Consider the following 14,751-nt stretch of genomic DNA (forward strand, 5'->3'; position numbering starts at 1 on the left):
ATTCAATTTATTGTAAACCGTCCCACGCTAGAACGAGTCATCGTAAGTTCTCAGAACTTAAAACCAGACAATGTGAATCAAATGAACCCACAACTTCCTTCATTGCAGAGCTGTCAGAACCTCTTTGACACAGACAAAGGCGCCACAGTGTAGCTTTAATTAAAAGGATATATGACTGTTTTAATGTGTGTTACTGAGTTACTATGACAAGTGTATTTATGTGTACATAACATTTTACAGCAGATAATTAAGGTGAACTATGAAGTTTAGTACAAAAAACTTCCTTCTTTAATATTTTTTCTATAAACAAACAGGAAAATAAAGGAACTGGACATTTCTGCTTTATGTGCTTCACATGCTCCAAACAATTATGACAGTGAAGCAACCAACCAAACAAAAAAACAACAACAACAGAGTTCACACTGAAACAATACCAGCCTGAGTTGAAGCTCACTGGTGTGACTCATTGTTTTGACAGCAGTCCGAGTAGCAGCAGACTAACACTTACTGTAACCGTCATGTATATTTTAGATTTGCTCCTTTCAGTCTTGTTTGCTGTCAGTTTTTCTCTAGGACTTTGCCTCTAGTAAGTCTCCAGCATCTTCCTCCAGCTCATAGCTTGGTGGTGCATCTCTCTCTTCGCCCATTCTCTCCTCTGCCTCTTCACTTCCTTCTTTCTCTTGGTGGCCGTCCATCATCCCGTTGTCTCCTTCATCCTTCTCTGCTGACACCTCACTTGTGTTGTCCTCTCCCTTCTCACTCTCCTCTCCGTCGTTTCCAGCCTTTTCTTTCTCCTCCTTTTCTTTGTCCTTTCTCTCTTTTTCTATTTTGGACAGACTGTGGCAGAGAGACTGGACATATGTAAACACACACATGGGGTCTGGGTTCTTGCCCATCATGAGCATGTCTGACACCTCCAGCAGGGGGCAGCAGTCAGCCAAGGACCTGGGGCGGTGGGACATAAAAGTGGGACAGAGAGAGAGATCATAGTGTTCGTGAATATAATAAACTGAGAATATAATAACACAAATGTAGCAATATACGACTATTATCGGACTATGTTCGTCTGTTTCCACGACTTTAAACTGGGTGATTCTCTGTGTCTGGGTTGACTCAGCACTGCTTCACCACAGGGTGCGTCACAATGACATGTACAGAGAAACAAAGAGCAACAAAGTGAGGAGTTGGAACGCTTCATACTCTGCAGTCTGGAAGGCCAGGGTGAAGTTCTTCTCCCTCTCCTCCGCTTTCAGCGAGCTGAAGTCAAAAGCGTCTGGAAAGAAGCGATGGATCAGAGCGCAGAACGCCAGGCCATCGCTCCAGGACGAAGAGAAGTTCTCGATGTTGACGCCCTGCGAGGTGTCCAAAAACAAAAAAGCTCATCCTCGTCTGTGCTCACAGCTATTTGGAGCATCCGTGGTTTCAAATGTGGCATCATCTGACGTGTCTTTACTGTTCTGACCTCATATTTACGGGTTTTGCTGCGACACCACTGAAGCATCTTCTGTTTGATTGAAGCTCCCGTAGCCGCGGCTGCAGACGACCTCTGAATCTTGAAGTTGGGTTGTTTTGGTGTCCTGAAAATCCCACATAATTGCATACAGTATTTTAAAAATGTTATTTCAATGCTAAATCTAATTTGCGTCACGGTGACTTACTGTGGTGCACCTTGCTGGAACTTGGCAATAATGTCGTTTCTGGTGGATGCTCTAATGGAGCGTGCAGAGGGTCGCGGTCTGGAGACACAAGAGGGGGGGCCACTCTTTCTTTTGGGCTTCTCTTGCCTCTCTCCTTCCTTCGTCTTTCCTTTCTCTTTCATCTCTACACCAACGTCTTTGCCTTGTTTCTTTTCCTCTGCTTCCTTTGCTGGTTTTGTATCCACATCTTTCTTTTCTTCAGTTGTCTTTTCCTCATGTTTGCTGTTCTCTTCATCTTTACACTGGTCCCTCGCTTCCTCTGCAGCTTTCTGATCTTTGGTTGGCTTTTCCTCACTTTTGTCGCTCTCATCTTTGCACTGGTCCTTTATTTCGTCTGCATCTTTCTTTTCTTCAGTCGTCTTTTCCTCATTTTTGCTGTTCTCTTCATCTTTACACTGGTCCCTCACTTCTTCTGCATCTTTATTTTCCTCAGTTGCCCTTTGTTCACCTTTGCCGTCCTCTTCACCTTTGCACTCATCCTCTACCTCTTCTACATTTTTCTCAGTCTTTTCAGCCTCAACCTTTTCTTTTTCCTCCTGGGTCTCGCCTTCCTTCCCTCCATTTATTGTATCAGGATCCTTCATATCAGCATCAGTAGATGCTTTGCCAGTGTCTTCAGCCTCATCTGCAGCAGTTTTAGGATCTTCAGCTCTGGCCTCCTCTTCTCCTGCCTGTTCTGTTGCCGGGGCCTCCTCCCCTCCTTGACTTTCTGCCATTTCTCCCTTTATAGGCTCTGTCCCTGAATCTTTATTCTCCCCCAGCCCAGCTTCCTCTGCCTGGAGGCACAAGCGTTACATTTTCATTGTGTGTTTTTTTGTCACTAGAAGTTATGAGATGCCAGTTGTCAGGTCCCATGTGTTTGGATTAATAAGAACATGTCTGATGTACTAAAATTAGTGTGCACTTTACTCTATGAACAACATGGTCCTCATAACGTGAAACCTGATGCTCCAGTGGGATTTGTTAAGTACTTCACTGACAAAAACAAGAGTTTATATTATGCCATGCTAATGCTAATGACCTTTTATTTCATACTGACCCTGACCACCAGTAGTGACTCATCAGAGCAAATAGGTGTGTGTGTGTGTGTGTGTGTGTGTGTGTGTGTGTGTGTGCGTGCGTGCGTGTGTGTGCGTGCGTGCGTGTGTGTGTGTGTGTGTGTGTGTGTGTGTGTGCGTGCGTGCGTGCGTGTGTGTGTGTGTGTGAGTGTGAAGGTAGTAAGAACAGGTGTTACACAGCAAACCACTTCTCCTGCCCTTCAGTCTTCCCTACACACATGACACCTGCTATTGCTACAAATAATTCTGCCTATTTCTCATTCAGGTCACAGTGGACAACAATAAATGAAATAAATGTGAAGCCTTTTTACCATAAATGCTAAAATCGAAACAAACACGAACCTGATTATTGTTATTGTTGGTGTCAGCTGGATTTGTCGCCTCCATAGACTCAGTCTCCTGCTTGGGTGATTCTCCATCCATTCTCTCCAGAAATGTCTGTTCAGGCGTCGTAACACAGGTCAGATCCCACGTTTGTGAACCCTGCTCGATTCTTTATGAAGGTTTCATTCAGTCAGAGGCGACTCCTGCTCGGCTGAACGTCCCCCTCTCTGCTTTTAACCACTCCACTTTGCTCTCTCTGTCAGCACTGCCCCCTGCTCGTGATATGTTGGTTTGTGGATGTTCGCCTTCACCCCACTTCACCCGACACCCCCCCCCCTGCTTTGTGAGGATTCCTATGCTTCTTTATCTGACCTTATGAACAACACAGGGTCCTGAAATAGAGTCACGGTGACATAGGCGCTACCCAACAGGCCGGGCAGCTGCATCTGCTGTGGAAACGGTGGCCGTACACACACATTTAAACATACGGTCCAGGAAACACTCTTGTACTTCCAGAAAGACAATCCGCTGCTGTCACTTTGCCCTTAAAACCTTAATACAGAACATTGATAGGGACGTGCTTTGTGGTGTTCTTGACATGTTTTAATATTCATATAACTCATCCAGAAGAGGTATGGACATGATAGGATGTATACAATCATGTACAATATTAACTAAATTAACATAAAATCTCAACAGTTGATTTTGTATTTATCTTGCTTTAATTCATGGTTAAGTGAGACTCTGCCAGCTTCTCAGCCTGCTGTCTTAACACTGTCCTGAGCACTGGATCTACTCATTCAACACAAAACAGATGGTTTTAAAAATACATGTCTATCTTTGCCATTATCTTTTCTTAGTCCCACATCCTTGTACGCTCCTCCCTTCTTTCTTGAGTGCTATAAATATGTCAGTGTATCTCTCCTGTTTGTGACACAATCACTGCTACACGAATATTCATCTACTGCCCCTTACGTGTATGTAGCAAACCAACAGACTATATGACGAATGTGTTTTTTTTAAGGTCATAGATTGTCCTCTGCTGATTTCTAATCTATCTTCTACTATTGAGGCCCCTTAGTTTGCTGTATCTCAAAGGGATGTTTATTCTAAGGAGCACACTCAAAGCTCCTCTGCATTTCTTCTGTAACTGCAGGCCATTTAATTCACATGGTGACCCACCATCTCTGCGCTGCGGTGAAACTAGGATCCTTCTGATCAGTACCAGGTCTGAGAGTCTGTCTGTCTGTCTGTCAGCAGAGTGAATAAATCAAATCATCTGTAGGATTGATTAAAGAAGACGTGATCACGTCAGAAGGAATCTGTAGTTCTAACGATCTTTGTGGTAAGAGATGCTTTACTCCACTTACTTTTAAAGAATGTTACGTTTAATTAGTAGAAAGAATAAGTGAAAGAGAACAAGTGAAAATACCCTTTCCTTTTGCACTAAGTAGTAGTAGTAGAAGTAGTAGTTAAAACTAGTAATAGTAGTAGTAATGCTTTTTTAAGGAAGCACACGTAGGTGTTACTGAATATTTTGAGAACGATAAGTTTTAGTTTCTGGAAATGCCTGTAGAGTGAGACCTCAGTTTAGCTCCCCCTCTTTGAGCCTACGTGACGGTTCGGTCACCGCCCTGCCGTCTGTGAACGCCTCCCTGTCACACTCCACCGCCGTGGCCCGTTACATGGGAGGGAACCGGGATGCTCTGACACCAAAACACCTCAATAAATCGCAACAAACCTCCCCAGTTTCGTCTTTTTGATCGACGTCCGTCATGGAGCTCGACCGACGGCTGCTGCTGGCCCACTGCGCCGCTCACGCGCTCTCTGTGGCGGCGGGCTTGTTGGTGGTCGTCCCCATGGCTCTCAACGGCTCCGCTTTCAAAGGCCGCTGCGCACTCTTTTCCGCCGGATACTGGACGACCCCGAACCGAGCCGAGCCGCCGGGGCCGCCGGGAGTCGCCTCGCAGCTGGTGGTGCAGCAGTGGGGTCCGCCGGCCGCCTGCCAGTTCGCCACGTTCGTGGGCATTTTCACGGTGCTGTACGGCGCCGCGCAGGGATGGAGGTGCCTGTTTTATCTGCACGGACGCCACGACGAGTGAGTCAGCGACGGAAAGCACACAACACCAACACCACACAAGCTACACAACACAAACACCACACGACACAAGCTACACAACACAAGCTACACAACACCAACACCACACGACACAAGCTACACAACACAAACACCACACAACACAAGCTACACAACACAAGCTACACAACACCAACACCACACGACACAAGCTACACAGCACAAGCTACACAACTATATTTGTTATATTTGTCCCTATAATTGTTAAAACACAAAACTATTATGTTGCTGTTCACAATTGTGGGTTTATACCTTTAGCTAATATGCACTATTACAAAAAGAACAACAACAGGAAACCCACAACTTTACACACAAAGTTAAAACATCACAACAAGAAACTTTATATTAAAATATGTAAATAGTCAGTGAATATGCTCAGTGTTTGAGGCCTTAAACGGACTCTTATAGCGTTTCATGGCTGTTCTTGTTTGTACAGCGTGACTCACGGCTGACATACTGTTTTGCAGCACCCTGTTCTCGTCTTTTCTGACCGTGCTGATCAGTGTGTGTGTGCTCTTCCTGTCTGGAGGGGCCAGCGTTATCTTTTCTCTGGGCCTGGTTTCCTGGTGTGACACCGTGACTGATGACAACACACTGCCTTATAGGTGCGTAGTGTGATACGATGCTTATCTGTCCAAAAATAATTCACTCATTTTGTTAATTGTCTTAAGTGCTGATACAGATACTGTAGCTGTAGAGGCAGTTGTGTCCTGTAATCACCGCAGAACAGGCACAAACAAGTCTATATTAAGCAAATGTTTGGGAACGTCTTGTGATCATAATTTGTGTTTTCATGTGTTTTTTCTGTCCAGCTGTGCAGAGGCTCAGTCCGTCCCGCTTTACCTGGATGTGGACACTTCCTCCTTCTACACAGAGCTCAGTCTGGCACAGGTGGGAGCACTCACAACGCCGGATGCAGTTCTACTTCCAGTTATTCTGTGTTTTCAGTGAATTGCAACTTGTGCCTACAGGCGTCTCTGTGGTTTGTGACGGCCCTGTGGCTGCTCCAGTCCCTCCTGGCTTTCCTGCGGCTCTACCACTCCCACAACCAGCACATCAGCGGACCTTGTCTGCTCCGGGAGAAGGAGCTGCTGCTGGAGAACAGTCCATCAGACCGCGGATCGCCCTCACCTCCGCTTCCTGCAGCTACGCCCACTATCTGTGTCTGATAGCTGAGAAGGTGTCACACTTTACCTCCTTGTTTAATTTAAGCACAAAGCTTTTGTTTACTTCATCAGGATTGATCTCTGTCCATGTTTCAATATGAAATTCAGATTTTGATACAGGCCTAAAAAACAACTGCCCCACCCAAGCACTAATCCTGTCACAATGACAATAGAACTACATGGGACCCACAGAAGTCCTAAAAACTCCTTTAACTATCTGAAGGAAGACATATTCATTCTGCTGCATGAGTAAAATTAAAAGTAGCTTGTGAAACCATACAGATTTCAGGAAATGACCACAACAGTAATTAATCACGGTTATTGAAAATAACAAAATAGATTAACCTAATTTAAAAAGACAAATTGTGCTAAAGGCACAACACAAAGCAATGCCTGTCTACTTGTATAATGACAAATATACAAGTTTAGTATAGTACGAGAGTATTATAATGCCAATCTTACTGTCTTGCATGATATGCCCTTTATGCATGGAATGCAATAGTAATTGTTTGCGTTAGCTTTTTCTTGTGCAGCAATATACTGAATATGCTTCTATCGGTGTTTCAAATAGTCTTAAAGGATTTTGTAAATGTCTTCAAATTATCACTAGGTGTAAAATTAACATCATTCTTTATTCTACAGATATGAGTGATGTAATAACTAGCATGTGAAGACACTGCTTATCCATGGGGCTCGCCCAGGACTTTATGCATTAATGCATTAGAGTTTACTGTATTCACGTCACGTCTGGGTAATAACAGCCACATGATGCTTTTCCTACAGGCTATTTTGAATATATTTAATATGCTTGTTTGTTTACAGCTCTGCTAGAGTTTGACATTTTGCACATGTCCTCATCAGGGAGAATATGTCTGAGTATAATATTCTGGTGTAGCAGTGGATGCTTTTATTGTGAAGCATGTGGTGAGAGAATGAGTGATCCACGAGAAGCAGGCTCACTGTGTGAGCATGACCTGAATGTTCTGTTGTGTAATGGAAAAATCACTGTTGACATTCCCGTCGCTTGTGACGATTTTTATTATGATGCTGTCTGTGTGGATAACACTGCTCTCAGGGCCGCAAAGCAGTCACATGGTGACGTCTTCTCCAATAATCCATGTAGTGTTTGCAAAGTATATAGGCATTTTTTAAGGATTTGTGAAGGTTTTCAATTTGAGAGAGATTTGTGTGAAGCCCCTGGAGGTCAGTGAAGAGGAAATGACATACCAACTTTGCTGAGTTTTTAAAACAAATGATTCAGAGTTGTTTCAGATCTTTTCCAGTGATGTTATTGACCAAAGCAGTTGTAATGACACACAGACAGTGGAGTGAAATCTGAGAAGAGATGGAACAGTAGTGGTAAAGTTTATTTTTACATAGGAAACGTAAACTGACAATAGTCTTGTTAATACCTCTGTGCTGGTTTGTCTCAATAACAATTATGTTTTTCCATTTGTCTTGTTTGGTAAATAAAATTTTACCATTACAAATGAATGTTGTCTTAACTGAGCAACACCAAATAAAGTTAACCAAAAGTGAATGAATTATTACTGCAGCTATTAAATGTTTTCATCTTACCATAATTAAAAAATATTGCTCATTTGGTTTGCAAATCATGAGAATATATCAACACAAGGGTTTCAGAATTGAAACAAAAACTCTCCATACTACTACAAACTAGGTTGTAAAACAACCAAACAAACAACCAAACTACATGAATCAACTAACAAACAACCCAGATGCACAGACCCCAGAATTACACATAAACAAGCTTTAATGCTATAAAATAATAATAATAAGGTATAGCAGACAAACTAATCAGGGAATAAAGTTGTGCAATGAACAAGAGACAAAACTACTGCATGGCCAAAAACTATTCAGTAAACACACTTACTCAAATTCACTGTTCAATCAATGTGTAACAGAACAATAGACACATTGATTATAGTGTGTAACATTTGTCTAAGAGGTAAAAATATATACCATTTATGTTGTGCGGCCAATACAGATATAGATTATTCAAATAAATATATTTTATATGTACAGTACATGCCGCAGGTGCAGTACCATACGTGGCCACTGAGGCAGTAGAGTCCTCTCTGAGTGCGAAATCTGCTAAAATGTTCTCCATAAAGAAGTGAAGAGCCAATCACGAGCCAGGGCTCCATATTAAAGCGTTGCTTTGAGCCAAACCACTTATATTTCAACAGTAGCAGTTTACTTAGTTTTAAATGAAGTTGTACAGATATAATATAATAATTTTACTCACATCTTAACGATGAAGTTAACGGACATTAAAAAGTTAAAAGTGACGGAACTGCGGTCCAGACTTAAAGAAGCTGGTTTGGACACTCGAGGGCTGAAGTCGGAGCTGGTGGATCGACTGTGGTCTGTGTTCAAATCAGGAGAAGAATCTGAGGCGAAGCTCCAAGATGACAGCTCATCGGCAGCTTCGGCAGCGACGGAGACCGTGCAGCTCCGTCCTCCTCCGTCACCACCGACACGAGCTGGTCTCACTGAGCCGTGTAAAGAAGTCTGCACCAGAGAGTTCACCGACACTGCCACACAGACTGAACCCGGTGTAACAACAGCAGAACCAGGCTTTGGGTCAATGCCAGAGTCAGTGAGGGGCACCGAGGGTGAGGATCCAGGAGGGGATGGGAGAACCCTCCCGTCAGAGGATCTGGGCCGAGGAAGGGCTTTCTACGAGTTCAAAGAGGAGATAAGATACAAAAGGTAAAGATGGAACGAGACAATTGTTTATTCATTTTATGCTTTGTATTTTTTTTCTTGGTGATTTAATAAATCGACTGCATTTGCGAAGAAGTATATAATAATCTTTTAGTTTTTCCCCAGAGGTTTCATAAAACTGCATGTGTGCCTTGTTTTTCAACCAGAGCCAAGCTAACACAACCTGTGCATCAGAGAGAAGAGCCAGAGGAGGAAGATACAGATAAAGTCAGATTGGATCCATGTAAGTCTGAACCATGTCAGGAGTGGAAATATAAAAATGTCATTTAATCACAGTTATATTAAGTCCTAAGTTATTAAGTTATATTAAAGAAAAGTTTAAAATCTTTTGTTTGTTGTCACTTGCACAGATAATAGTCACCTTCACTTTGAGGTGAGTCCTGATGGTTCCTGTGGGCAGCCACGGTTTTGGGCTCAATTCCCATCATTGTGGTCTGGCTGCAGGCTAAGCCACGGGCTGCTCCAGGGCAGGGTGGGCTTTGAGATGAGGTTGGAGAGGAAGTTACCTACACAGCTGAAAGAAGAGACCTACGGTGTGAGAGTAGGCTGGTCAGTGAGTGACTCCTCTTTTCTGCTGGGTAAGGATTAGGGCCATTATTACAGCATGTTGTATTTTTATTGTATTGTGAACACAGGCATTATACAGAGTTACATATTTTACTTGTTTAAAGGCCTATAATGGCGATGTCTTCTTATCTGTCTCACAAACAGGAGAGGATGATCTGTCTTTTGCTTATGATGGACGTGGTAATATAGTAGCAGGTGGGAAGGAAGAAGATTTTGGAGAAGCTTTCATTGAAGGCGATATCATTGGCTGTTATGCTGTAAGTTTTACTTTCTTTCTTTTTTACACTTGGAAATTTATCATCTCAGACAAGTGTGATATTTACACCTGCGCACCCACCCACAGTCTTTCTCCACAGATGGTGCCGTTCAGCTATCTTTCCATAAAAATGGCCGCTTCCTTGGTGTGGCCTTTTCACTGGCTGCCACAGTGTTGCAAGGTCGTCCTCTGTTTCCTCATGTCGTCTGTAAGAGCTGTTCAGTCAGATTCCATTTGGACCCCACAGCTCCCCCCTGGTACCCCTGCCCTCCTGGGTTCACACTGCTGCCAGCACTCCCTGCTAGGCAACGGGTTCGTGCCACATCGGTTTCTTTTTCTACAGCACAGTGCGAGGTGAGCGACAGTAGCTGTATTTCAATCAAAGCTGTTTTTAACCAAACAGTTTATAAATTTAGCTGATGCTGTTTTAAAATAATTTCTCAACCTTATATTTTAATATTGCCATGGAACTCCTATTTATAAGGAGATGTACGTAAGCCTTTTTTAGATTTGTTGCATGTTTCCGCTTCCTCCAGGTGTTGTTGTTGGTGGGTCTTCCTGGTTCTGGGAAGAGCCACTGGTCCAAGAATCACATGAAGCAGCATCCAGAGAAACAGTACAAGCTGTTAGGCACAGAGGAGCTGCTCACTTGCATGATTGTGAGTCACATGTCCAGACTTTGCTATAGTGTTTTCAAAGCTTAGTAGTGTAACTATGTTTAACACGTTTGTGTAGAGCGGTGGACAGAGAGACATCAAGCTGCGACAGGCTGCTCAGTGTTTAACTCATTTAATTAAGTTGGCTGCACAGACTCCTGGAAACTACATCCTTGATCAGGTAACAATATTGTAAACAAGCATTGTTTACAATAAAACACTAATGTCACTAATGTTACTAGCTTTTTTAAAAATTAAATTAGAAACCGATGCACTAAAACATGATTGCACAATTAATTACAGGCTTTAAAGCATACAAAATATTCATTCTACGATTTCTTTTGCTCAACTGTTTCCAGTGCAACACCCTCTTTTCTGCACGGCGTTACAAGCTGCAGTTGTTCACAGGCTTCAGGCAGCAGGTTGTGGTGGTCTTTCCTTCAGCAGATGAGTGGAAGAGGCGACTAGCGCAGCACCAGACGGGAAATGGAGAGCAGATCCCGGAAACTGCAATCCTCAAACTCCAATGTCTGTGTAATTTAATGGGGGGGTAAATTTAAAGGGTAGCTGAATCATAGTATTGTTAAGCAAAGTTTATGTTTACCTGCGTTTCTTCTCCTTCGTTAGTAAGCTGCAGCCTTCCTGAGCAGCAGAGCGACCTGCTGGAGAAGCTGCAGTATGTGGAATTGCCTCAGGAACAGGCCCAGAAGCTCCTGCAGGAATATAAGGATGAGGCTCGCAGACTGCTGCCTCCCTTCCCCAAACAAGAGAAGAAACCCCGACTCCACAAGAAGAGACCCCACCCCTTTTACCCCCAATCTTCACACAGGATCCAGTGGAGTGGTACAAATGGTCAGTAAGAAATAAGATGGGCTGGATTTTTGTTTGATTTGAAGTTTTGATTATTTTTTTCTGCCTTTTGTAGCATGGAATGACTCAAGAGCCACCATACAGCCGTGGAACCAGCAGCCCAGATATGTGAGTCCTGTGCAGCTTTAAAATCCTACAAGTCAAATGAACACCTCACTGTAAAATTCTGAGCTCTTGTTCAGGCGTGAAATAATTTATGTCTTGATTTGTTGTTTTATTTCAGTGGGACCAGGGCTACTACTACAACAGAGGCCTTGGGTACAGCAGCTACGACGGCTACTGGTGAAGAAATCTGGAGCAAAAAGAAAGTGATGCCGCTGCATGATATGCAATCACAAGGACAATGCTTTCTAATGCTTTTTAATTATTTTAATGTATTATGTTACACTGCCTGTTTTGACACATCAAACATAGACTGTGTTGTAGTATTTTAATAAGAAAAATACAGTATTTGACACACGAGAAAATAAATTCCTGAACTTTATATGAAAGTTTTTTTGTTTCTTCATCATCTGGGTCCGTGTTCTGGAGTGGTCACTCATGTCATCTACCCTGGTTTTACAGTCTGAAAAAGCAGCACAGCTCCTTTAGCAGAAGGACACAGCTCTGACCACAGAGGGCTGCGACTGTTCAGCTCAAGCACCTCCTACAAAACAAGATGTGGTCTTTATTATTGCTTTACCTGCCTCAAATGCCACTTGTTATGAATACATATTCAGTCACTATAGAATTGATGTGAACCATTTCTCTATTTATGCAGCTCCCCAAACAAGTAAGCACATTCTGGAGTTGCTCTGCAAGTAATTATGCCTCTGTCACCAATAAATTTGGGGTCAAATTCAATCTGGATCAAAACTCAAGTCCTTGAATCTACATATTACTTACTGTCCTGCTGAGGAAGACAATATCTGTGGACTCATGGGCCTCTGCTCCTCCTTTCCAATACAACTGTCTCACTTCATCGGATGTAATTGAGCATCTAAGAACACATAAATTGCTTACTTTTTTTTTTTTTCAAAGTTGTCTTAATTCAAACTGGAGTGTTTTGTAAAAATACAACAGCACTACCGTTTGATATTTACCTTACGTAGAACTCTGCACTTGGTCTTCCAGCGCTGGTGTGATTTAGCGCGACTCCCATCAGGATCGGCTGACCAAGAGAGCTTAAAGGAATGTTCACCTGAAGATGGAGACAGGAACAACCAAATGCATAAAGTGATTAATGCGATTATTGCAGTCTCTTGTTAACACGAGACCATATAACAACAACAACACCTGTTTCTATCCTTATACAAACTTGTCCCTATATAATGCCAACAAACCAGGATATGACATGAACTTCAATTCATTCTTTAAACTGTAAAATGGCTCCTACGGTTGACACTTAATGCTGATGCAGTGATACACACCTCATCTCTGATCTCAGCACACACAGATGAGAACAGTTCAGAGACAACAGCTTCTGACTTCTGCTGCATCATGGACACACTGATCAGCTCCTCAGACACCTTCTGCCCCAGCCGCTCACACACCACCTGAAAAACAACAATTTTTGGTTTAAATATTCATTTAAGAATATTAGTGGAATTTAATACACAATTTTTCACATTACCTTTGGCTCTGGGTGACCTCCAGGGATGTCCAGGAGTCCCCCTGCCTCTGCCACCCTCTGGCTCCTCCTGATCAGTACCACTTGCCCATCGACCGTGCACAGAACAGCACCAACACCGAGAGGCTGAGACAGCAAAGCCAGAGGATCGCTGAACTTCACCTCCCCAATCTGACACAACTCAGCAACTCGACTGGACCAGTTTGTTCCCAGGTAGTCTTTGTAGCATGTTATGCCAAGTCTAAGAGTGAGGATTGGCCCAGTCTGTGGGAGGATGCCCTCTAGATCAGTTTCATTTGTGCATTTGCTCCTGTTCTGTGAAACACTATGCAGACGATCAGTTTGTTGATTCTCAACACAGTCCACAGAGGGGACTTTGGATGAATCAGTACATGGAGGGTCTTCGGGAGAAACAGAGGATAATAAGGGACCATTGAGGGAGGCCAAGCAATAAGAGTGCAGTCTGAATTTGGCCCCATTGAAAAGCCATGGCTCTTTAGTCACCCGGTCTGTCCATAGCGCCTCAATTTGGCACTCTAGAGATGGATCTGTCTGCCTGTTAAATCTCAGCAGGAGACAAGACAAAGCTCTTAGGTTACAACAGTACAACAGCTCCCAGCTGTACCAGTCTCATTCATTGTGGTCCTGAATTATTAGTCCCTAAAAGATGTGTAAATCTATTATATTTTTTGTTCCTACCTTTCAGAAAGTTCCACATGTACTTGAGACTCAAGCAGCCCACTCCAGGCGGCACAGTGCAGGAGCACAGACACCTCAGGGTCCATCATCTCACACTGTGAGTTATCGCTGGAATATTCACAGTTCGGCCATTTCTAATCCCACATGCAAGAATAACAAAGCATTAAACATTAAATAAAGGTGTGTACCATGGGGCAAGCAGTCAAACTGGATCTTCCAGGCAACATTTTACTAAACATTTACATTTTACTTCTGAAACTACCTTTCTGACACTCAGAATGAACCACAGCTGGTAAAATGCGGACTAGCGCCCCTGTGCACTACGGAGCCCACATAAGCTAAACATTAAACATTACAAACTCAGAATTATTGAGTCAAGTGCTGTAAACAGATCAAAGTCACTTACAAGACTAAAACTTTATATTTATCGTTGAGATGAGCACTAAAAAGGGAGACACGACGAACAGATCGCACATTATTATGTAAATGCAGTGCCTCTATTCTATTGTAATTTGCACCACGTTAGCCAAAACAGCGTAGCCTGTAAGTCGAAACATAAAAGTTTTAAAAGCTCTTACCTCTCAAGGTGGAAGTATCTGCAAGAGCAGCGTCTTCCTCTTTGCTGACAGATGGTAAAATGGGTGCAATATCACCGCTCAGTGGCTGAAAGCACGAACTGCAGGTACCTGAGCAGCTGTGTAAACTGTAGTGTATACTGTTTAAAACCGATGTTAACGTCTGAAATAAGAAATTAAAACTTGCACGAATCCTGTATTTTTCTCTGTGAACATCGTCCACGCTGGGTTAAAAGTGATATGCCAAACTCCAAGAGTAACACATTTATTCCGGTGTAAATAAAAAATCAAAACCATGACTAATTGTGTCAGTTAACAAATGTAGATGTGAAATATAATATGTAGTCAACTTGAAAAAAGTAAAAAAAAATCTTTACAAAAATTTT

At 42.9% G+C, this 14,751-nt stretch overlaps 4 protein-coding genes across 6 annotated transcripts; 2 read left to right on the plus strand and 2 right to left on the minus strand.

Moving 5' to 3' along the window:
* Nucleotides 1-136: 136 nt before the first annotated feature.
* Nucleotides 137-3,355, minus strand: smtnl1 (smoothelin-like 1). The gene is made up of 5 exons (XM_029165383.3): nucleotides 3,098-3,355; nucleotides 1,659-2,473; nucleotides 1,463-1,577; nucleotides 1,201-1,352; nucleotides 137-945 (listed from the first exon to the last, which is right to left on the minus strand). Exons 1-5 carry the CDS (start codon nucleotides 3,176-3,178, stop codon nucleotides 570-572), a joined length of 1,539 nt encoding a protein of 512 aa, XP_029021216.1. The 5' UTR covers nucleotides 3,179-3,355; the 3' UTR covers nucleotides 137-569.
* A 1,357-nt stretch (nucleotides 3,356-4,712) lies between these two features.
* zgc:153018 (Transmembrane protein 179-like) lies at nucleotides 4,713-7,872 on the plus strand. Its single transcript, XM_029165772.3, has 4 exons — nucleotides 4,713-5,177; nucleotides 5,684-5,821; nucleotides 6,029-6,107; nucleotides 6,188-7,872. The coding sequence occupies exons 1-4, from the start codon at nucleotides 4,855-4,857 to the stop codon at nucleotides 6,383-6,385; spliced, it is 738 nt and encodes a 245-aa protein (XP_029021605.1). The 5' UTR covers nucleotides 4,713-4,854; the 3' UTR covers nucleotides 6,386-7,872.
* Nucleotides 7,873-8,542: 670 nt separating this feature from the next.
* Nucleotides 8,543-11,966, plus strand: si:ch211-107m4.1 (heterogeneous nuclear ribonucleoprotein U-like protein 2). The gene is made up of 11 exons (XM_029164779.2): nucleotides 8,543-9,118; nucleotides 9,280-9,356; nucleotides 9,484-9,711; nucleotides 9,845-9,957; nucleotides 10,044-10,310; nucleotides 10,493-10,615; nucleotides 10,692-10,793; nucleotides 10,972-11,140; nucleotides 11,240-11,464; nucleotides 11,538-11,590; nucleotides 11,706-11,966. The coding sequence occupies exons 1-11, from the start codon at nucleotides 8,661-8,663 to the stop codon at nucleotides 11,766-11,768; spliced, it is 1,878 nt and encodes a 625-aa protein (XP_029020612.1). The 5' UTR covers nucleotides 8,543-8,660; the 3' UTR covers nucleotides 11,769-11,966.
* Nucleotides 11,899-14,519, minus strand: nudt22 (nudix (nucleoside diphosphate linked moiety X)-type motif 22). Of its 3 annotated transcripts, none has more exons than XM_029164782.3 (7): nucleotides 14,369-14,519; nucleotides 13,791-13,924; nucleotides 13,095-13,647; nucleotides 12,892-13,017; nucleotides 12,565-12,662; nucleotides 12,368-12,461; nucleotides 11,899-12,128 (listed from the first exon to the last, which is right to left on the minus strand). In XM_029164782.3, exons 2-7 carry the CDS (start codon nucleotides 13,877-13,879, stop codon nucleotides 12,030-12,032), a joined length of 1,059 nt encoding a protein of 352 aa, XP_029020615.1. In that variant the 5' UTR covers nucleotides 13,880-13,924; nucleotides 14,369-14,519; the 3' UTR covers nucleotides 11,899-12,029. The 3 variants fall into 3 exon arrangements, with proteins under 3 accessions (XP_029020615.1, XP_029020613.1, XP_040928554.1); XM_029164780.3 differs by having other exon boundaries at nucleotides 13,095-13,656; nucleotides 14,369-14,518; XM_041072620.2 differs by lacking the exon at nucleotides 14,369-14,519 and adding an exon at nucleotides 14,197-14,219 and having other exon boundaries at nucleotides 13,095-13,656.
* Between the last annotated feature and the right edge of the window lie 232 nt (nucleotides 14,520-14,751).

The sequence above is a fragment of the Betta splendens genome, chromosome 10 (assembly GCF_900634795.4).
Source record: "Betta splendens chromosome 10, fBetSpl5.4, whole genome shotgun sequence".
Taxonomy (NCBI): Eukaryota; Metazoa; Chordata; class Actinopteri; order Anabantiformes; family Osphronemidae; genus Betta; species Betta splendens.